The sequence below is a fragment of the Leptodactylus fuscus genome, chromosome 9 (genome assembly GCF_031893055.1).
Source record: "Leptodactylus fuscus isolate aLepFus1 chromosome 9, aLepFus1.hap2, whole genome shotgun sequence".
Classification (NCBI taxonomy): domain Eukaryota; kingdom Metazoa; phylum Chordata; class Amphibia; order Anura; family Leptodactylidae; genus Leptodactylus; species Leptodactylus fuscus.
The window spans coordinates 38,349,889-38,373,872 of NC_134273.1; the positions used below are offsets into that span (position 1 = coordinate 38,349,889).

The 23,984-nt window shown below is 41.3% G+C and overlaps 1 protein-coding gene across 1 annotated transcript in view; it reads right to left on the bottom strand.

Moving 5' to 3' along the window:
• Positions 1 to 23,089, bottom strand: part of RAC2 (Rac family small GTPase 2) — a 68,847-nt gene extending 45,758 nt beyond the window's left edge. The window contains exons 1-2 of the mRNA XM_075286889.1: positions 22,943 to 23,089; positions 7,134 to 7,205 (exon numbers count right to left, since the gene is read on the bottom strand). Of these exons, the coding sequence (XP_075142990.1) occupies positions 7,134 to 7,205; positions 22,943 to 22,977 (107 nt within the window). The 5' untranslated portion in view covers positions 22,978 to 23,089. The remainder of the gene's footprint in view (positions 1 to 7,133; positions 7,206 to 22,942) is intronic.
• Positions 23,090 to 23,984: the final 895 nt, after the last annotated feature.

Here is a 23,984-nt window from a genome sequence, read left to right on the forward strand (position 1 = left end):
TAATGGGGAGCTCAAGAGCAACCTGGGCCTCTGTGGGAAGTGTAGGCAGACGCAAACTCTCAATATATTGCTTTTTCGCATCCTTTAGTGGAGGGGCACCAGGGTCAGCGGTGGGGGAGGGGAGGTTATACAGATTACGATAAAAGCGGGAAAATTCCTCCGAAATAGGGTGCGGATCCAACAAGCAGCCGCCTGTCAAGTTGGATATCGTAGGGACATAATTACGGGTTTTCTGCTCCCTAAGGGATCTGCTAAAGCACTTGTTTCCAAACTCGTAATAGTGCCTGCGACCCCTGGCAAGAAGGCATTTGGTACGAATATAAAAACATTCTCTCAGTTTTTTTACAGGCCAATAGAAGAGCAACCTGAATACCGAGAGGCATGTGTACGCTTGTGCGCCTGTTCCAGGGAAACCTCCTCCGCAATCAAGGACACCATCTCACGCGACCTCTCTTGAGTTAGGTACCATGCTGTACAAACACCCCCCGGATCACACACTTATGAGTCAACCAAATCGTCAACGGAGAAACATCAGGGGTGTAATTCTCCCTGAAATAATTGGCCAAGAACACTGCCTGAGAAGTAGGAACGTCCTGAAGCAGCGACTCATTAAGCCGCCACTGCCAGGACCAGGGTCTGGTCGCAGGAGAGGAAAGCACAGCATGCACCATCGCATGATCAGCACCTGTTGTCTGTTTCTTGTTGTAGAAAGACCTTTGGGCCCCCTCAGGCTTCAGGGCTCAGTGGTGATTGCAACCTCTACGTCCACTATAGTGATGCCCCTGGTGAGGACACACCCTGGACACACATTGGGGGAATTTATTTCTTTAATTGGGGGAGTTTTCTGGCATAGATTGCTGATAATGTGGTACATCTTTGGAAAAAGGACCTTTCTTGTGCCAAGGATGCACCACATCCCTCATTCTGCACTTAGCCAGCCACTTTCTGAGATGGGCTGGTGGAGCTAGGCAGAGAGTGTGGCGAGACAAGCCCGAAAAGCGTTATACAGAAAATCTATGCCAGCTACTGACTAGTGTAGATCCCCACTCTGCTGTATGGACGTGTGCCTGATTCATTAAAGGGGTTGTCTACTTTCAGTACAATATTGAGAGGCAAATGTTATTGGTTGTGTAATAGAAAGTTGTACAATTTTCCAATATATTTTCTGTAGGAATTCCTCACGATTTTCTAGATCTCTGCTTGCTGTCAGTCGTTCTGCTTAATCCAAGTGGGTAAAAATCAGTCCGTGGTCACGTGATATACAGTCCATGGTAATGTGATGTATAGTCCATGGTCATGTTATATACCAGGGGTAGGGAACGTACGGCTCTCCAGCTGTTGCAAAACTACAACTCCCAGCATGCATACTTGCTCTGCTGTTCTTGGAACTCCCATGGAAGTGAATGGAGCATGCTGGGAGTTGTAGTTTCACAGCAGCTGGAGAGCTGAAGGTTCCCTACCCCTGTTATATACAGTCCACGGTCATGTGATGAGCACACTGTGCTGTGACTATAATGAGCTGGGCACCTGTGTGTCCATCACATGACCATAGACTGAATATCACAGTAGGTTGTAAAGTGAGATGCCTTGTGTAATGTCAGAGTGTGGTCTGCTCTGCTGACACCTAGTGGCAGGTGAAAATATGCAGTATTGCTTATGCTTAACTTAGTTTTGCATGTATAAATAGCAACATAAAAAATGAACACTGCCTAGAGAAAAAAGAAATGTCACTAGCTGATGACGTCCCTTTAAATGCATTCTGGAATGCCCTTTAAGTATAACTAAATATATCATTAAAAAATACATTTTTCTATTAATATCAAAAGTTATTGAGGTAGTTTTATAGAAAAGAAATCGGAACTGTAAACGCCATCAAAGAGCAACTTATTTGTCCATGATTTTGTCAGTAAAATCAAATTGAAGACTACATTTATTTTCACCTTTCTGCCACCCAGGTTTAAATTTGTTTGGCGTGAAGTATTGCTTTATGGCACAGTAAGAATTACCGCTGAATACCACTGTAAATATATTTGTGTAGACCGAGCGTTATTGAAAGATGTCAGGAAAGCTATTTTCTCCAAGCGTTTGCCATCAACTGCAGAATACAGCTTTTTGGCCCAGTGGATAATACAGTACTAGAAAATTATACTCTTTATGTTTTTGGTATCTTACATTTGCTCGCAGTGGACGCCGGCGATAAACCGTGAAAGTACTGACAAGCGACAGAAAACGCCGCATAAGATGTGACAGATTTGTACTGTTGTGTTCAGGTTATTGCCAGTGTACATACAATTTTGGGTACATTTTGCAACATTGTTGGATAATGTGAAGCGGGTACATATATTTACATGTATTTGAAAGCGGTTGTTTTACGAAGAAGCCCTTTGCAAAATTTAAGGGTCATCTTATTACCACATTCAATGGCTGACCATGTACGACATAGAGTCCACTAGAGCGAGCTCTGCTTTCAGTGTATTACTCACTGCTCTGCTTAGTCAAGATGGCCCTTAGAGGTTATATAGGAAAGGTTGTATTTGTAGGGCAATCCCCTTTAAATATTACCCCTTAAATGCACCTAAATAAAACTCCCTGAATTGTCTTTGTTTGTGAAGTCTTCTCCTTAATCTATTCAACCATTTCTTAGTTACAGTATATAATATTCAGTGTAACCCAGGTGTGAATCCAATACAAAATTAGAAATGGTAAATTCACTTGGTTTCACCTGTCAGGATTATACAGAAGTTGCTTCTGCATTTTTAAATTTGGCTTAAAAAAATATGTTGTTTGATACCATTACATTATTTTTAAAGCATGACTAAAATTTTCAAAAAAATAAAAAATAAAGAAATGACCATGCAGGTGAATATGACAAACTTTGCAACATACAGTCATGGCCGTAAGTGTTGGTACCTCTGAAATTTTTCCAAAAAATTAAGTATTTCTCCCAGAAAATTATTGCAGTTAAACATGTGTTATTATGCACATGTTTATTTCCTTTCTGCGTATTGGAACAACACAAAAAAAAAACTGAAAAAAGGCAAATGGGATATAATTTCGCACAAAACTCTAAAAATGGGTTGGACAAAATTGTTGGCACCTTTTCAAAATTGTGGGTAAATCAGGGCCGCACCTCTAATGAGGCAACGTGAGGCAGCCGCCTCAGACAGCAGTTTGGGAGAGGGTGGCAGCCACAGGACTTTTTTTTTTTTTTACCTAAACAGTATTAAAGTTAAAGGACCTTTGATGATGACAGTCGTGATGTCATCAAAGGTCCTTTTGCAATTCGGCATCTATCCAGGGTCCGTGTTAGGAGAGGGGGGGGGGCAAACATCCTCAGGGGTCCCATACTTTCCATCAGGACTAGATTGGCAGCAGATAAATCGCTGCCATTTGCAGGCGCTGCCGATCACTGTTTGTAAAAGTTTTTCTGCACATATCAGCTTGCTGTGCCGCCCCTCCCCCTCAGCATCGGAGTGTGAGGGGAGAAGTCTCTTGCGATGTCACAGTTTTCTCCACTGCCAGGCAGAGCTGCACAGGAGTTTCTTCCATGTCCTGTGCACCGAGGTAAGCCAAAGATAAGTATATATTCTTGGGTAAAATATATGTATATGTGTTTACATTATGTGTCTTATATACTGTGTGAGTCCTGTATGTGTGTAGATAGATGTGTGTGTGTGTGTGTGTGTATGTTGTATATGACTGTATGTGTGTGAGTATATACAACTATCTATCTATCTATCTATCTATCTAACTATCTCATATCTATCTGTACTTGCTTCTAAACATGTGTACCACTATATATACTAAAATTTTATTTTATAATGTGATGCTTAGGCCTGGTTCACATCTGCGTTCAGGTTTCCGTTCGGGGAGTCTGCTTGACCACTCCCCAAACAGAAACCTATACGCACCCCCCTGCGTCATACCTTCAAACCGCCCGGTCTTGCTTGCGCTCCGAAAATTCCTCTTTATCTCTCCCTGTAACTGCCTCCAGCATCTCTCATCACCATTTTTTGCATGCTTTCTTCATTTGTCCACAAGAAAATGGCACTTGGGCATGTGCAGTAGCGCTCAGAAGGGAGTGTTACTGCGCATGCCTGAGATTTCAATGTACAGGAGTGAGATGAGAGATGCTGGAGGTGGTTACAGGGGGAGAGGAGGAGGAATTTTCGGCGCGCAAGCTAAAGAGGGGCCGGTTTCAAGGTATGACGCAGGGGGGGTGCATGGTGGCTTGGAGGAGGAACGCCCAGGGTGCACAGACAGGCTCATTTACATATCGGTTCTACCGGTATGTAATAAAAATGGGGGAGGAAGGGGGGGTCCTTTAAAAAAAAGAGTAACAGCGGCCCCCTGCAACCACTATTATGCCCTACAGCGGGTGGGCAACTGTGGGGCATAATAGAGGTTTCAGGGGGCCGCTGTGGGACATAATATGTATAGACACACACCTTCCCCCCGCTACCTGATGCGGACGATCAAAAAAAAAAAAATCGAGCCGTCCCCCAAAGCCCTCCCCCCCCCGGTCTTCAGTCCGGAGGAGGTGGGCGTCTTTTGATCGACCGCCTCAGGCAGCAGAGGGACTAGGTTCACCACTGGGGTATATAACTTTGTTTCCAACATTTGATGCTCTTTCAAACTCACCTGTGGCAAGTAACAGGTGTGAGCAATATAAAAATACAACTGAAACCAGATAAAAAGGAGAGAAGTTGACGCAATCTTTGCATTATGTGTCTGTATATGCCACACTAAGCATGGAGAAAAGAAAGAGGAGAAGAGAATTGTGTGAGGACTTGAGAAACAAAATTGTGGGAAAATATCCACAATCTCAAGGTTACAAGTCCATCTTCAGAGATCTTCATGTTCCTTTGTCCATGGTGAACAACATAATTAAAATATGGCATTGTAGCTAATCTCCATGGACATGGACGGAAGATAAATTGATGACAGGTTTCAATGCAGAATAGTCCAAATGGTGAATAAGAGGCCAATCAGGTCCAAAGAAATTCAAGCTGTTCTGCAGGCTCAGGGGACATCAGTACCGGTGTGAACTATCAGTCGACATATGAATCAAATGAAATGCTATGCCAGGAGACCCAGGAGGACCCCACTGCTGACACAGAGACATAAAAAAGCTAGACTGCAGATTGTCAGAATGTACATGAGTAATCCAAAATCCTTCTGGGTAAACATCTTGGGGACAGAGGAGACTAAGATAGAGCTTATTGGTAAAGCACATCATTCTACTGTTTACTGAAAATGGAATGAGGCCTACAAAGAAAAGAAAACTGCTAACAGTCACTTATAGTGGAGACTCAAAGTGCTGGAGAATCCTGAAGTGGCCGCAATGAGTCCAGATATAAATCCCATTGAACACCTGTGGAGAGATCTTACAATTGTTGTTTGGAGAAGAAACCCTGAAAATATCAGAGACCTGGAGCATTTTGCAAAAAAGAGTTGTCCAAAATTCCAGTTGAGAGGTGTAAGAAGCTTGGTGATGGTTATAGGAAACAATTGATTTAAGTTATTTTTTCCAAAAGGATGCAACCAAATATTAAGTTGAGGTGGACCATTTTTGGAGTTTTCCATGAAATTATATAATTTTTGTCATTTTTTCTTTGTTTTTTTTGTGCAAAACACGCAAAGGAAATAAACATTTCAATAACAAACCATGTAATTGCAGTAATACTGAGGGGCAGCAAAAGTAGCACTCCTACCAGCACCCTGGCCCCTGAGAGGGTCTAAAGGGTCCTCTGTGTCTAAAGTGTCCTCTGTAAATAGGGGATTCTTCTAGATATTTTACCCAGGATCATCAAGATATTTCTCTGTCTAGTGATATAACAGGATAAGGGTGGGTTCACACCTGTGCCCAGTCTCCGCTTTCAGGTTTCCGTCTTCTGCCGAGAGAAACTGGACAGGGGATGGAAACCCCCAGTCAGTTTTCAAACCCATTCACTTGAATGTGTTTGCAAAGTGACTGCACTTGTGCATCTTGTGAACCCGCCCTAGCTGAGCAAAGTGGCCATGACTCCCCCAGAGATTGTGCAACAAATGATTCCCACTTCCGCAACCAAAGACCACAGATCTTGGGGGAGATTTGCTGAATGCACCAGAATTGTAGTTTTATTTGTGGCACAATACTGGCCTATATTCTGTGCGCCACATTTATTGTGTGTTTTAGGTGAAACACAGCTAATGCTGCAAGGAAAAAAAGTAGGGAGAATGAATTTAATTTTTTGTGTGTTTTTTTTCTTCCGTATTAAATACATGGGAGAAATGTTTGCAGCTCTGCAGCTAAAGTCATGTTTTTCCATAGCTCTTTTTTCCACAACGTGTGGATGAGATTAATGAAATCTCGTTCACTTTGCTTGTACTGTAAAACACAGAGTTTTCTGCAACTTGGGGCCATACCCTTACCCTTCTTCACATCTGCGTTCGGTATTCCAGTCGGGGAGTCCACATGGGGACCTCTCGAATAGAATACCGAATGCAAATGCAAGCGCACTATAATGGGGTCCGTGTGCTGGCCACGCGCTGCCCGCACGAATTATGCGGACAGGAAAGTAAATTGTGAACTACTTTCCTGTCTGCATGATCCCTGCGGAGATCTTACATTATAGTCTATGGGGTCCATGTGCTTTCACTGCACACCGCTTGCAGTTGCGTTCGATATTCTATTCGGGGGGGGGGGGGTCTTCATGTGGACTCCTTCGGATGGAATACCAATGCAGATGTGAACGAGTTCACACCTACGTCTGCTTTTGCATTCTTCAGGTTCACTTTGGGACCCCAAAAACGGAAAACCAATACACTTAAAAAGTGTTTACTCAGGCACCCCATGGACAATAATGGAGTCCACCCGATTTCCACCTAAAAAAATCGTAGAGAAAACAGCTTGAAGGACTTTTCTCAGCATTTTTTGAGCAGAATCGGGGACGGAATTCCCAAATGTAGAGCAAGCGCTAGTGTGAACCTAGCCTTAGTCACTTTTTCATATCGTCAAAAAGGAAGGATATTAGGTAGGATAAGGAACTGTCAGGACATTCAAAAGAGGGGATTCAAGGAGTGGATGAGTTTGATGCTTACAGTATTTCCATACCAAGGATCCTCCACTTGGAGCAAAATATTGTACTTACACAGTAGGGATGTATTCTCCAGGGAAGGCATTGGTGGTGTAACTGATGAGCAGACATGTCTTTCCCACCGCTCTGTAAGGAAGAAACAATGACAACATATTAGTCTCTACTGTATGTACAGGAACATATTAATTTTCTTTATTTCATTTATAAAGCAAGCTTTATTGGAAAAGGAGGTTTTCTGGGACTGTAATCTTGATTCAAGAATAGAAAAACATGGCCACTTGGTTCCAAAAATCCATTTTTTCACAGGTTGTGTGTTGTATTGCAGCTGAAACCTAATCAATGTAATATAGCTGAGCTGCAATACCAGATACAACCCATGCATAGGTGTGGCGCTGTTTCTAGTAGAGAGCAGTTTTCTTATCCTATTCAATCCCTTTATCAGAGTTTGTTGAAAGTTCTACCTTATCTCTCAATCCACTTTTATAGTTATAAAGTTCAGGGGTACTCTACTTCAATTCCTGGCATATTTTGCATTAAGGATGGTGGAAAAGCTGTGTGATAACCCCAGTAGAAACTAGAAGTTTCCATGTCACATTAAAGACAAAACTGATGGCCTATTCTCAGGAATGACCAGTAATATTACATTTCCTTGCACCGTGGCCCCTTCCATGCTCACCACAGTCTATAGTCATGTTTTGCAAGAGTGGGCACTGAAGAGGCAGGACAATGCTGGGGAGGGGGGTCCAATAGACAGATCCTCATCCTCATAGACTGTAAGCTCTTGTGAGCAGGGCTCTCACTCCTACTGTTTGATATGTTAATTTCTTTTTCACATTGTAATGTCTGATATTGTCTGTTCATGTGTCCTCTGCTTTGTAAAGTGCTACAGAATATGTTGGTTATTATTATCATTAGACCCCTCTATTCTGGGGATAGGACAGCAATGTTATCTGGCTGGGAAACCCCTTTAACTTTTGACAGATGATTATTCTGTTACATGTGGGAAATTCTCTTTTAACTGAGCCTTTGTACTAGGTGGATATTTCCGAACAAAATGTGCAAAATAAATTTTTCTATCACGAAAATAACAGTTGTCATGTGAGGGTTAGTAAAGAGCAAAATGGACCAGATCAGGAAATGTGCAGATAAGAAAACCTCATCGTAGCTCAAGGAGCTTTCAAAGAGTAGCTGGTAAACCAAGAGAATTAAAGGGAGTCTATGTCCCCCTAAGCATGGTCACCTGCCACCGCCATGTTACGGAGCACATTACAGGGATAAACCCCAGACCTGGTTATGTATATTACAAATACAACGTTAGTCTTTATTTTTATGCCTGGAAGGCTAATAAATCTTATTAGCAGCCGACTAATATATAATGCCACCCACAGTTTAGTTCATGAGGTGTCACTAGGGGCCATCGCCTAAGGCAGCCTCATGAAAGATGTGCCCCTGGTGGAAAAAAAATGCTGCATATTACAGTACCAGCAAAATGAATGAGATTACATTCTTCTCCTACCTTTCGTTGTCTTCTCCACGCTGCCGTTCGCTTGAAAATCCGATTTTTGTCGGTATGTATGGGCCCCAGCGCTCAAACAGCACAATGGTCGTCCCCAATGCTGCAATAGAACTCTCCAGCGCCGCCTCCATCTTCTTCTGGAACGAGATCTTCACCTTGTCTTCTTCCGGCGGTGGCTTGTAACTTCAAGCTCGGGCTTAGGGCAAGCCAACTGCGCATGCCTGCCGGCCATGAGAAAATGGCCGCTTACAATACTGGTGCCCGCCCCCAGTGCTGCGAGAGAACTCATTTACATACCAACAAAAAATGGATTTTCAAGCGAACGACGGCGCGGAGAAGACAATGAAAGGTAGGAGAAGAATAGCCTTTCTTAAGGCTATTCCGACTTTTTAATGAGAAAAAATTGTGATTGAATGATAGGATCCCTTTAATTTCATCCATACATTATGGATTTTGTTCCCCATGGGCTTTTTGCTGTGTTTTCCTGATGTATTTATGTTCCATTTCCGCAGTGTTTTTTTTTTAGCTGCATTTTGCTATGCGTGGCCTTAGCCTAAAAGACAATAAGACTTTGTGAAGTACCTAAAAGACATGTCATAGACGTGACCAACTTGCCAGGTTATTTAAGTTCATGTATGTTATCAGTTGTACTGGAAAAATGACAAAGTAATGTAAAGGCGAAAACATAAGAGAACTAAAATAAAACAATAGAAACAAAAGTGCATAAAGATAAAAAGAAATAGGAAGTTAAAGCAATATCTGCCCAGCCCTTCAGTATAAGGACACGTAGTGCCAGGGAATTATTCTTTTGCCAGATAAAAGACGAAGGAAATACCGTAGTTGCCATTATATTAGAAGAATCAGACATTGGGGTGCATTAGAAATACTTCCCCATCTTATAGGGAACTTCTTCTACTCCAGGACACCAAGACTAAAACATTAGAAAAGTAGAAGTTCAATTTTACAAAATACCCTTTTCTAGCTGATTCACCAACCACCAGACTGATGTTACAAAATCTCCCATACAACCCACATGTCTCCATCTTGGGCCATTGTTATGACCCGGTCTCAGCAGTCTCGGCCTGTTAGGTTCAGGCGCAGAGTGTCCGGACGGCATTCAGCGCGTGAACCACCTGATGCACGGCAGGGGAGTGTTCACACCAGACATGCAGTTTCTGCTCTGGCACTTGGGCGTGGATCACGTGGTGAGTGGCCTGGTGGATCAGTGCCTGGTGTGTCTTGGCCTCTGAAGGGGTTAAGTTCTCTGCAGTGCTGAATACTTTACAGGCCATGGGCGAGGCCTTCTCTTTACTATATAAGGCTGTTGTACATGCTATCTGATGCCGGTCTTAAACGTCTGTTCCTAGTGAATGTCTGTTGTCTGAAGCTGCTCCATCTGCATCCTGGCCCATCCAGTTTCTTGCTCCTGTTCACACAGGACTGGTTCGCTAAGTATTGAGCTTGTATCCAGACATAGTGTTCCGGGCGCAGCGAGCCCTAGGTATTTTTCTGTTTGGAAGTTTGGAATTTTGGTAGGGGTTTTTTGTGTGTGATCCTAAGTTCTGTTTTTCCCTATCCCTTGCTTAGTTCAGTTATTCTGTGTTTCACGTTTATTCTCTTCCTATGCTTTTGTGTACTCACGTTCACCGTTAGTCCAAGTCTGGACATCCGTAGGGGGCTTGTTCTGTATCTGCCTCTCCTTCGTAAACGTGAAGCTAGACAGGGGCTCTATTTCCCTTTGTAGGTTAGCTACTTCTCCGGCTGTGCTCGTGCCCCTTCAGGCAAGTTAGTCGGGCCCACGGCTACTTCTAGTTGTGCGAGGCAGGGTGTAGGAGGATCCACACTAGAAGTCCAAACTGCTCATACTTATTATTGTTTGTTTTCTTATATGTTTTTCCTGTACCGTACTGAGAAGTTATCAGTCCGGGGCCAGTCCGTGGTCAGGGATCCCGAGATCATAACAGCCATGCTGTGTATCTCATTTGTGCTTGTTCTATCTTCCAGTATTGATACACCTCCAATAGATGTCTACTATATGAGTTTGTGTTGCTTGTGTGACTGACGTCTGTCTCTTCCAACTCTTCAGTACACATGAATGCTCTACTGGGCTAAGTGTGCATGTGTTCTGAATTGGGATCGGGGAGTGAGCCGCAACGAAACACCCCTAGTGGTAGAACTGTCTCCACTGAGAACAAAAGGTTTAGACATGTAAAGTTTGACATGTTTGATCTTTCTTTTTCTAGCATCATTGGGACATCGTCATATATATCAGATAGTCATCCAGTCCTACCAGGTTCGCATGTTAACTTTTTCTGTATGAGCAACTTCAGGCTCTGTGCACATTACATGTAAATGTAAGGACGGCATCTGTATATACATAAAGGAAATAGTAGTGACACAGACATGCCAATGTATACTAAATACTGTAAGTATATACTGGGGTTGAGCCGATCTTGAGATTTCAGGATCGTTTTTAAAATCTGATTTTCGATCATTTTCCAGCCAATCCCGATCATGAAATTTGCTCAATCGCCGATTGGGATCTGATCTTCCCAAATCCCGATCGCTCAACCCTAGTATGTAACTTTCAAGATGTGTTTTATCTTGGGTTTGGGTGTCTCAGGTCCCTTACGCATTTCAGATCAACTTTGGTACAAACAGAAGTGAAATTATTATAGCACACCCTCTATCTGGTGCCGTCTGTATTCACCCCCATATTTAAAGCATGTCGGACACTTGCTTCCATGGAGGACAGTTTCCATCATGTGTTTTACATTGCAGTCAATGAAAACAGACACAGATGAAGGGGGCTTCCTCTGTGTCCATTACTATTGTTAATGTCCGTTGCTTTCATCCTATGACCGATGAAAGGAATGGACTGTAATAACAGTAGTGTGAACACAACATTGTTAGAAGGGTTCCTGCAGATATTAGTAGTGTGCCTTCTCCTCCCCTCTCTCCTCTTCATAGACTTCTATGTAAAAAGTAACTCGATAAATGGAAGTAGCTTGATAAATAGTTAAAGAAAAATATTTCTTAAATAAGATATTATACAAAATTTCTTATATTCACCCTAACTATTAATTTATACTTGTTTCATAATAAGTTACACCTTAAAATCCAAATGCTACGAGGCTGAAAGTAGTGGAGAGCCCCCTTAAGAAGGTCTGGCAGCTCATCAATGACTTGCATTCCCCATGGTGTAACAATCCAGGGACATGTTTTTCTATAGCTCTACGTTATGCCATTCCACTGTTACTCCTTCTAGACATTTCTAAATAAATCGACAACTGGGTGTTACCATTCCACTTGTCAAAGGGCTGTGCATTTGGATAGTTGGGCATAGATGGCATTGACTGAATAGTGTTAGGGTAAGTATCCGCCTCAAAATCCTTACCAAAAAGATAGCTCCTATTGAAATCAAAATAGAAAGAAGCGAGATGCTCATTCTCCAGGCTGATTCGCCTCGTGATTTGGCCTGAAGACACTCCCTCCTCCCGACTAGGCCCATTCATTGAGCCTAATCCGGAGCATTTACTATAACAGACAGTCAGTCGAGTTGACAGGTCCTCTTTAAAGTGTTGATAATTGTATCATGCACATGGATATAGACACGAACAGGTATCAGAAGGGGAAATGCTGATATCCAGGGGCCGTTATATAAGGGTCTGCAGAATTTCCATAAAATCAATCCTCTGCACCAGTTCCCTTGTAGCTTCATCTCACCATACAATTTGATAGCATCAATATGTCATTGCTAAATTGCCGCAGTCAGCCATCTTACGATTTAGGTGACAGGGGCTTGCGGCTCCCAATTTTACTATTCTGAGAAGTATTTGTCAAGCTCTTACATTTTTATAATTTTGCTGCTTTTCGACAGAAAGTGTCTGATTTACATGCTTTCTGTACAAGATGATTTCCGTATCATTTTCAGTGGGGGCTTGCATCCTAAAACCTCCATATTGTGGTTCCATATAATGTTCCTATGAATATGTTGAATTATGAAAGCTTTTATGTGTATAAATAAAACAAGATATGCCGCTATATATAAGGCTGCTTCTACAGTATAAGAAATGTGCCCATAAAATCCTTTGCAGTCAGACATAAGAAGCGTATGGAATCCAAATGGGAAACATAAGCCTCTACTGCCCCCTCCTGTTTGGTTACATATATTTATTAATTTATGCGGGTACTTTAGCTCTGTAGACTGGCAGCTGCAGCCGAACAGATGAATCCTTACTTCATTAGCAATAGTGATGGTTTGGCAGTAGTATGTGGCCTTACAATCGCACTTGTGGGAAGGGCTGAGGCTCTATAACTAAGGCTTTGTCAATGATATTTTGCATAATGCGGCTGGGAGATTGAGGACAATGACAAATCCTGATAGTCAAATGTTTCCCTGGATGTACAAGGGATGCTGTGTAGCATTTGGTGCAGCACAGCTATGAATCAAGTCTTAAGAGCTAGATATGAAAAGAGAAATGTAACTGTATCTGACTGATAAGATAAAAGTATACACTATATATGGCAGTGACTTGTTCATCTTGTACTCCCTGCTAGCTTAGCTTGTTCAGTCATGTAGTTTTAACCATTTCTTTATTGGCTGTAGCTTAGATCAACCCTCCATTCACTGATGTCCTAGCAAACTTGTGCAGGGCTTGTGATTGTTTAGTACATGCCACTAAGGTCACAGTTACAAACAGAGACCATATAGACAATCAAGCACGTGGAAGGTTCCAACAAAAAGAAGTGACTACCTGTGCACGGAAGGTCATATATATGTGATGTCACAGAAATCATGGCCAGCACTGTAAACACTTAACAAAAAAGTGGTGTCTTGCTAAAGAAAGGGGTGTGCTATACCTACAACAGCTATTTTCTGAAGAGTCCTTTATCACCAATTACATTGCACAATCTGCACTTAATCAATGTACACAATTCACAGCATGATTTTCATTATAGACAATTGCTATTTAATGGGGTTGTCCAAGAGTTGATAACTTAAAAGGAGTCTATCAGCAGGAAAATTGGTATCAAACTAATGACTGTACCTTGTAAGGAGCTTCCACACTTTCCAAAGATGCCTTTCTTACTCTGCATTGCAGCTCCATTTTAATAAAAATCGGAATTTTATAATGTAAATTATCTGAAAAGGACTTTAATGGTGTTTCTTCTGCTGCTGGAGCTTTAATCTTCCCTTTAGATAATCGCCCCTAACTGCAGATGAAGTGGCAGATGTCGCTAGAGTGGAGCTGGGTGAAGCCCCCCTAATACCCCATTTCAGTTAATTGATATTCATTAGAATGAAGCAGAAGTGCAGAATAAGAAAGACATCTCTGGAAAGCGTAAAAGCCGTCATTAGTTTGACAACAATTGTCCTACAGACTGACTCCCTTTAAATGAATCTTAAAATAGGTGGTCAAAATAAGATTAGCGGGAAAAAGACATCTGACACTCGACGATCAGCTACTGTGGGATCTGCATATTGTGACATACAGAAAACATACAGCTCTGTACACTGTATTGTGGCTGTGCTTCCTTATTTCAGCTCACCTCCCATTCATTTCAATGGGAGCTGAGCACTGCACTGCTTCAAAGCCACTATGCAGTACAGAATTGTGTGCTTCTGGCTCTGTGCACTGTGCAGATGCACCAGCCACAATCACTGAGCCATGTGATTGCCAGTTCTTGGACCCCCTCTGATTTTATATCAGTGGCCTTCAGAGAGGCCATCAATGCCTTAAAACCATGTCAAAAGACTCTGGGATAAAACATATCAAACCAGCAACAGTTAGGTATGTCAGCTTCACCAGAATTTAACCCTTGTTCCCCCATGATAATTTGTGCCTTCATTGCCAAGACATTAATTTATTTAACAATATGCAAATGAGCAGTCTAGAGCACTGACGGCGTCTCTGTTCCTCCAAACTGCTATGCCCCACATTGATATTCCAGTATGAAAAAGGAGAACACATGGCCAGGTGAGATTTCAACATAGCTCCCTGGCCCAGTCATTCAAAGAAGGGAGTGGGAAAGGAGGGCGTATCAGAGCAGGGGGGAGTGTAGCAGTTTGGAGCTTTCAGTGCTCCATATCACTCATTGGCATATTGTGAAATAAAGAGACATCAGAGACATGAATTTCTTGGGATAAAAAGGTGTCACATCAGGTGAGCCTGACTTGTCTGTGTTGCTGGTTTAATATGCTTCACCCTGGTGACAGACCAGACCCCCCTGGGGTTCAAGACCCTTAGGGGGTCTAATAAATGCAAAAAAATAAAAAAAAAAAGTAAAAAAATAAATAAATTTTTACAATAAAAAGTATTAATTCAAATCATCCCCCTTTCCCTAGAACACAGATAAAACATCTAAAAAATCTATAAAAATATTTTTCCTATACGGTAAACGCCATAGCGGGAAAAAAAAGTCAAAGCTGCCAAACCCACATCCACCATCTTCTATCAACAAACTTTAATTAGTGTTTCACAAGGTAAACATAAAAAACCAATCCGATTTTTTTTTAGCAGAAAACTGATGCAAAGTGATGCAAATAGATGCACATCCGTTAACAGATCAGTCTTTTTGATGCCTGAATTGCCATCAGGTTGCTACAGTTTTTTGATTAAAATAACGGATCCGTTTAACCGATCAGTTAAACTGACGTGAAAAACATGATGTGAAAGCGCCCTAATATGTACTTGAGGCATTGTATGGTGCAGTAAAGCTCCACAGACTCAGCCTTTATGGACCCAGAATCTTCTTAAATGGCATGTTCTTCTCAGCACAATAAGCACCAGAGAGCTGCGGACTGCAGAAGATAACCTTATTAGCTTTCTCCTGCCATGCCGAAAGAAAATTGGGTACAAGGATTATATGGCAGGTGTTCTTTTATTCATGTACTTGTCATGTTGTTTTGTGTGTATTTGTCACTCAGAATGGAGGAGACATGACAAGTGTCCTTTAAAGTGTGCCTTATCTGTTTCTTGTTTCCTACAGCTGAACCTTGTCGTAAATCTGCATGTGCCTAATAATTATGGGGTGCTAAGAGCATTTATAGGATTTGCATGACATTAACATATACAGTATACAGCATCACACCAGATTAAAGGCTGTCTGCCACCATAACCCAGCATATCACCCCAGCCTTGCAGATAGATAGGTTATTGTCACCAGAACCAGCATATCACCCCAGCCTTGCAGATAGATAGGTTAGGGTCACCTGAATCAAACAGAGTTTTCCCCTTTGTGAATTGCTGCTTCTTTTTCCAAGATATGTTTTACACATGCAAATGGATAAAGTAGTGCTCTAGTGCCGAATTCCCACACTCAGTGCACCAATTGCCTCATTTGCATAAGACTTTAATGTTTTTCTCCAAATCCGTAAATGTGACATACAGAACAGGAGTATGTTATCACTGTAATGTGGTCTTTAACATGGTAGAGATAGCTGAATATACTTGGAGAAGGTGGTAAACTCCCTTTATTTTCCCATCTCAGTGTTTCAGCAGTGTGCCTGCAGTCTCCTCTTCTCACTTCCCATATTTCTCCCTGCATTCACCAGCTTGTTGAATGACAATATGAAGCATCACAATACTTATGCATATCAGATAATATGCACATGCTTGTACAGAACAGACTCAGTGTTATCTGTGTGTTTACATAGAGAGATAACAGACTCTGCTTTATCAGCAAAACTGCAATTAGCTGAATGATTGTCCTGCCAGCAGAGCAGTGAGTGACATCACTGTCCTATCTCACAGGTCCATGGCTATGGTAACGCTGTGTAAACAATGGAAGGAATACGTTCACATAGCAGACAAACAAAGCAACATTTAGAAAGCAACATATTTAGGAAAAATCTTCAATTTACATAAGCTACCAGTATAAATAGGATCCTTGAAATTGGACAACCCCTTTAAGGTCTATAGCAAAAATTGTGAAAAGTTCACATTCAAGCATTTTTATTCTGCGTTTTTACAATTGTTTTGAAGTGTCAGGGGCGTTTTTTCAAAACTGGAGGCTTTTTTTCAGTTGCTTTTCCTAATAAACAATATAGTCCAATACCTTTACAGAAAAATATTAGAAAAGCAAAAAAAATAAACACATTAAAATAATGCTATGGAAAACTATTGAAATTTGCAGCATTTTTTACAGATTTATTCACCAGCTGTTATCATTACTACTATTTGTTTGCATTTCCCCATCACGTCTATTCAGATTTCTAAAGCGCATCCCTACAGACAATCTGCTAGAACATACATTGGCTCTGCATTTAGAATTACTATATTTAGATGTATTGGGACGCTCAGTTGCCAAATTATGCCCCCCTAGGCACAACACGGTGTGGTAAAACAGCATAAGTGTCAAAACTTATGAAAACACCATTCATATGCAATAGATGAATCCACCTACATGTGTGTGATTTGCATTATAAAAAGAAGCGATTGAATTATTTACATTTCGCTCATGTCTGGGCGCCGACGTGCATGAAACCTGTGTGATTAACCCCGAATACACAATGCAGCAGCCTTATTTAACAGATTATCGCTACGCGCCGCCGACGTGTCTTACAAATTTACTTTTTACTTTTTAAAGTGGTTTTACAGTCTTCTGTAAATAATGTTAAACCTCAGTAAATCTCTATAAAATTAAAATATATGCAGTTGTCTAATATGCCGATTGTTTCATTGTTATTTTCAATACCTTTATTTGCTTTTAGTGAATGGAACGTTTCTGTTTACACCCAGAGTTGTTGCCTCTTAAGTGGTCATTCTTATCCTTGGCTCCATGGAGGAAACCAGTATGGAGTGCTGAGGGGCTTATTTAATAATGACCTCATCAATGGGCGGTTTTATATACCGCTAGAAAGCCGACAGTGTGCTGAATTCAGCACACTGTCGGTTTTCCCGGCATGTGCCGTGGTGTTGATTTCAGCACCAATATCTCTCCACTGTCAGAAAGGTGGGCCTTACAGCCTTGCATCATCACTGGCTGTGAGGAATGTCGTGTCTCTTGCCATATGATGAAGGGAGACTTAGATTCTTGGTCATTCAGAAATGGCACTCAACAAAGACTCAGCCAAGAAGCAGCAAGGAGAGAGCACTGCCTCTGGGATCGCATGTAAAGGACACATGTTGTTTGGACTGATTTAAGAACGCAACCTGTGGCCTAGAATAAGGCTCAGCGAACCAAACCATCACTATGTTTGGTATTATATTATTTCTATTCTTTTATCCCATTTTATTTTACGTATAGTATTTTACTTTGATCTGTATTTGCTTATTCACTGATATATATCTCTGTATATATTTGTGGCTAATATCGTCCAACTTGGGTTACTAAATATAGAAAATGTATAAAGCTCTTTCCATATTATCCTATATGAGTCCAGGTACACTCACAAGACATGAGTGGAAGGTAAGAAGGGTGATTGCAGGTGGTGAGGCAAGATCCTTCACACCCACAGTCCAGCCTTACCTCCCTAACGCTAACTGGGCTGCCTGACGAAGTGCAACGTGCAACCCCATGTGCGGGGTATATCCTCCACTACTGCACCTCACAGTGCTAGTCATCTACCACATGACTGATTTTTTCAAGCAGGTATTGACAAACTCCAGCAATACCTCTGCTTAAAGTTTTAGTTACATATATTAAATATTATGTAAACAGAACACTTGTTAAGTCAGTTTCTACAGTTCAGATCATACGTACAGTGATGTGACAGTACCAGAATACAGCACACAGTGACATTGCAGTACAGGATAATAAACACAGCTTAGTCAAAGGATAATACACACAGTGATGCCACAAGTACAGGATAATGCACACAGTGATGTCACAGTACCAGGACAATGCAGACAGTGACATAACAGTATAAGGATAATAAACACAGTGATGTCACAGTACCAGGACAATGCAGACAGTGACATAACAGTATAAGGATAATACACACAGTGATGCCACAGTACAGGATAATGCACACAGTGATGTCACAGTACCAGGACAATGCAGACAATGACATAACAGTACAGGCATAATAAACACAGTGATGTCACAATAGAAGGATAATGCACAGAGTGATGTCACAGTAACAGACAATGCACACAGTGATATACAGTGATAATGCACACAGAGATATAACAGCACGGGGATAATAAACAGAGTGAGGCGCCTGGATTCCATTCCTGGATCTGCCTCCAATTCCGCTTGAAAAATGCAGAGAGTCCTGCAAATAGAAACTGGGTTTAGGTGTAAACCGGGCGTAAACCCTGGAGGACCCTATAGACCCAAGTGACCCTGAAGAGCAGAAACCCAAATGCAGGAATGAATCTACCATGACATCATAGCTCAGGGATAATATATCCACAAAAGATTAATCTACAACATGACATCATAGCATCGCAAAAAAGTAATTATAATGATGTCACATGACGAAATTATGATGTCCCAGTAATGTAGACATGTTCAGTCTTCCCCATCTCCTTCCATCATCAATAGCTATCACTAATTGCACCCTGGGTCTCAGTAGTAATGGGCTCCCTTAGTTGGGCTCTATAGTAGCTGCTACATCTGCTAACCCAGTAGTTATACCAAGGGGTGCAGATTCTGTTCTTGAAAACATAAGATTGGGCATGCTTAAAATCTACAGCCAGATTCTTCTTTCCCCCAACATCTAGACTTAGAAGAAAGTCGAGAGAATCCTATACAAATGAGACATCAGGCAATGGAAATCAGTGGGTTTAGTCATCATTAATCTAATGTGTATGGCCCCCTTATTTTATCAGGACAAGAAAAGGGCATTGCAGCTGCAAATCTTATATTTCCTGAGCAATAACTAACAATCCTTGTCAACGATAAGTGTTAAGATATTAAAGAAGATTTTCACCAAATGTTAGTTTAGAAGAAGTTAGAGACGTTGAACATTTTAGGTTATATTACAGTGATATTACTATTTGTCTACGTTGTGTTAGCTATTTTTGCAAACAGGAAGTGCAACCAATGTCACCAGTGAACTAAATATAATAAGAAAACTTCTTTAACCATGCAGACTAAGCAGAGTATGCCCACAAATATGTGCGAGCATGACCTAAGAAAAATAACCTTTACTAGAGTAGTGTACATAATAAGAGTTAGACCAGAGTCTTCATGTTTACACTGGACAAGAGAAATTAACACATAGTCAATACTGTCCGCCATATTTTCCTACACCACCTATTTTTATTTGTTCCCCATCATCCATTCTAATAGCCATTTAGATCATTTTGCTTTGTTATTGGATATTACTTCCTCCGAGCACCTGGACCCCATAGCACCTATCCTGACTATTTATGGAAAATCTACCATCATTGCTCTGTGACCAATATGTTTACAACAATACAAGAACATACATAAATCTAAAGAACTGTCTGTTCTGATCTATGAGATAAAAACGGAAATAAAAAGGATGTCTCTTTTGAAGATCAACAGTAAAACAAGAACAACCCTGAAAATATAATATGGGTTAAGCGCCATAACAAGATCATTGGCATAGAGCAGTGGTCCAACATGTGGTTCCCATCATGCTCTGACATACAAAGGTGAGAGGAAGGAGTAAAAAAAGGCTCCTCTATAGATACATTTTCACAAAGTTTATAATGTGTTTCAAATTTTTTGGCAAATTGGTGACCTCTTTAGACGATGGTGCTCTGCCTTATTTTGAAATGGGACCCCATAAAGCCTCTATAGTTGTTATAGGAAGGGAGAGAAGGTCAGAATAAATGTTTGTCTCATCTTTCCCCCTTTTGGTTTCTCGGTATGGCCTCCTGCTTGATCACATCCAGCTTGGCTTTTGACTGTATCCGTGGCCTGAAGAAGTCTTGAGTCAAGGCCTCTGTGTGTTCTCTGTCTTCTGCCTGGTTAGCTCTGCCCCATTCCAAATTTCTCTAATTCTGTGTCATGATATATGAATATATTCTACCAATCCTTCACTTTAGTATCTCAAACATGTCAACTCACTTGGGTTCTCTGCCCTCTCACCTCTTGAAAATGCCAAACCTTCTTTTGCCCATAAATGGCATTTGCGAATCAACCTGCGAAGGGCTCACCCAGATTGACATGTTTGGCATCTGTAGATGACCTGTCATCAGTTGCATCTACCAAATTCAACGTCCTTCTCCTACCCCTGCAGCTTGATGGGGGGTTTTGATCTACAAAGAATCCATATTTTATTGCTGAAAGGAGCTTAAGGCCAGGTCTCCATGTGGCGTAAATACTGCTGTTCATCCGTAGCGGAAACGGCATGGCAAAAAACTGCAGCTTTTTACAGTCCGTGCAAAGTGGATGGGATTCTAGCGACTAACACCCACAGTGGAAATGCTGCAACTTCCAAAACCGTTGCATTTTTGGAAATTGCAGTAAGTCAACTATACCTACGGAAACCTTGGCGGTTCCCTATAGGTGTAATTGAAGCAGAAAGTCCATAGAGGAAAATTCACCGAGGCCCACTACTTGGGGCCTTAACCTAAATAGTAAGCATTTGCTGAAACAGATTTATTGGTCATATGATGTTCTGAAAGGGGTCATGGAGGCCTCCAGTTAGGCCAATTCACGCCTTCATAATATAAAAAGATATATTGGGATCCATACAATGAGCTACGTGCAATGAGGAAAGAAAACTACAGTCCTGTAATAAGCATCGGAGCCTCAGATAACACTTCAAAGCTAACAATAATTCTCACTAAAGCACATCAGCATCACTTCCTCTACTAGTCTGGGTGTGGTGGTTTAGTGGCGTTCGCTGTGTTTCCACCAATCTGCTTTGCTCTGTTATTGGGAAGAACTTACAAAGCGTCATAGTGTATACCAATCAGATGTAATGTCACAGAACCTTCTATCTGATGAAGAGGAAGAGGATGACTGTCGTCGTGACCCCGCCATGATCAATTTGCACATTATTGTTACATGGCATGCAGATTTTTGATCTTTTCCCTTTTGATCTAAATTTGCATGCAGAACCTTTGTTAGGATGGTGCAGTCTGTAACGCTAGTCTTGCCATTGGAAATATGGTCTGGAACCAGAGTGGCCCCCATTATATTTAATAGGGTGTGTCATGGTTCACCAGTATCTGGTATATCCACCTAGGGCCAGAGAATTTTGCCTAAAGATAACATCTTGTTTTCTCTTAAACTTATTGACAATTGTCAATTTTATTCTCGATTTTCACATATTTGTGAAACAGTTGAGTGAGAGGCACAGGAATATATTTGATGCAAGTTTCCCCGTCCTACCAACCACTACTGACTAAAGGGAAGAAATAGCTTGCAGCAGGTAGACAAAGTCCGCAGGCAATATCTTGGACTCTAGGGAAGGGTGAACAGCGATATCCCCATTCTGATAAAAATTAGTGAGTGGCAAATACATTGAATGAATAGATTCATTGCACAGCCCTATATCCAGCATGACTGTTGGAAGCCATGAGGCTAGTGTGAACAGAGTTTGAAACATGATATGTGCTCTTAAGCAGCTACGTCTTTCTAAGTGCATGCTATTGCTATGAGGAAGGAAAATATCCCATAGCTGTAAGGGAAAAATAACAGGTTTCAGTTACCGTACACTATAAGGAAGAAAATAGGTGATTTTCGTGAGTTGTTATCAAAACACTAGGTATTAATGGCACGCAGGATGCCAAATTGCTTTGGAAGCAATGAAATAATGGCTGACAGCCCAGTGTTTAATAATCAGGTGATGAATACATGTCTGTAATCCTGCATGTAGACATCATTCCGAGTGCCACGTGAATTGCTAAAGGTTTGTTTGAAAACACATCGAAGCAAACATAAATTAGGGGAACATATGCCGAATGCTGGTATCAGTTACACTCATGCTATCACAAACGTGCACCTATGCCTCTAGGTCGTATTCACACTGGTGGCCAGGTCTGTCCTCCAATTCAATCCAATTAATCACTAAACTTGGGAAAGGATCCCAGGAATAGCCATTGTTAGGAATACAATAGTCCCGGAGTGACGAGAGTAAAGGATCAGAGCTTTCTATTACCTATGATAAGCTGCTGCTTGCATTGGTCTATAGTTTACTAATGGGGAACATACGGTAGTATTGGCTCAGGAATATATTATTAATATATTAGGGAATTGTTATTTGTGCACTTGCCATAAAACCTCAAAATCTGAGAAACTGAGCCAAAAAAAGTCTCCAAGTACTAAAAGGGCCGACATGCATAAACCACATAGACAGGAAATAGGTTGTATAGCGTAGAAAAGCTAATTCTACCATTGAAGTTTACATTAAATATTCTGTTTTATTATTATATATCTGCTACAACATTAATATAGTGAATATTCCAGGACTTACCCATCTCCCACCACGACACATTTTATGGCCTGCATGGCTGGTTAGAGAAGTGATCTTGTGTACTTGTATGCACTTGTCACTGAAAAAAAGGAACTTAAAGATAGAGAGAGGAGGAGGAGGAGGAGGAGGACGATGTCTACACAGAGAACAGACCACAAATGCTCAATGCTGTAAAACAGGAAAAAGATATTTCCCCAACTATACAGGAACTAAAAGCTGTAACCCTTTAAGTGACAAATAACTGTCATGTCAAATTCATTCTCGCCCAATCTTCGCAGGTTGCAAACATCTAAAATGGTCCCGGCAAGGTGCCGCTTTCTAAAGTCCTTGTGAGCTAGACAATAACTGGGGCCACAGCTTCTGCTCTCTTTATGTGCATTATATTCTATATTCATATGAGAAATAAGGTCTCTTTGATAGAAAATAATGTCATTTTGCTGATGTAACAGGGTCACAAATATAATGGTTGGGTGCACCTTAAAACTGGGATAATATGGCTGCGATACTATGGCCCTTTTCAGTGTTAGCACATAAACAGCAGAATCTTACTTACTAGAAGGCAAATAGCACATAGTTACATAGTCTCAAAGTAGGAAAACAGGTTCCTTGAAGAGTGGTAGAAAATTCTAACCATGTCACAGTGCTTTCTTATACTCAGTGTCTGGGTCACATAAAGCTAGTCAGCAATGCCCTTAGTGGTAACTGGTCTGACTGCTCTTGCGGTATCTGATCTCCTTGTCCGGTCTGATCTCACTGTGGCTTCCTCACAGTGGACCACTCTTCACGACCTACCTCAACTTAGTCACTGGTATGTGAAATGTTTGCTAGGTGTGATGTCTCATGTGGTGTGTATGCACACATTTATATTTTGTCTCTGTTATTATCCTTTAGGTTTTACTTTATTGAAATGGTTATATATCATTTTGGTGTTATACTAAGGCCTGGTTCACATCTGCATTTGGTATTCCATTCCGGGAGTCTGCTTGAAGACCCCTCAAATGGAATACTGAACATATTGACAAGTGGTGAGCAATGAAAGCAC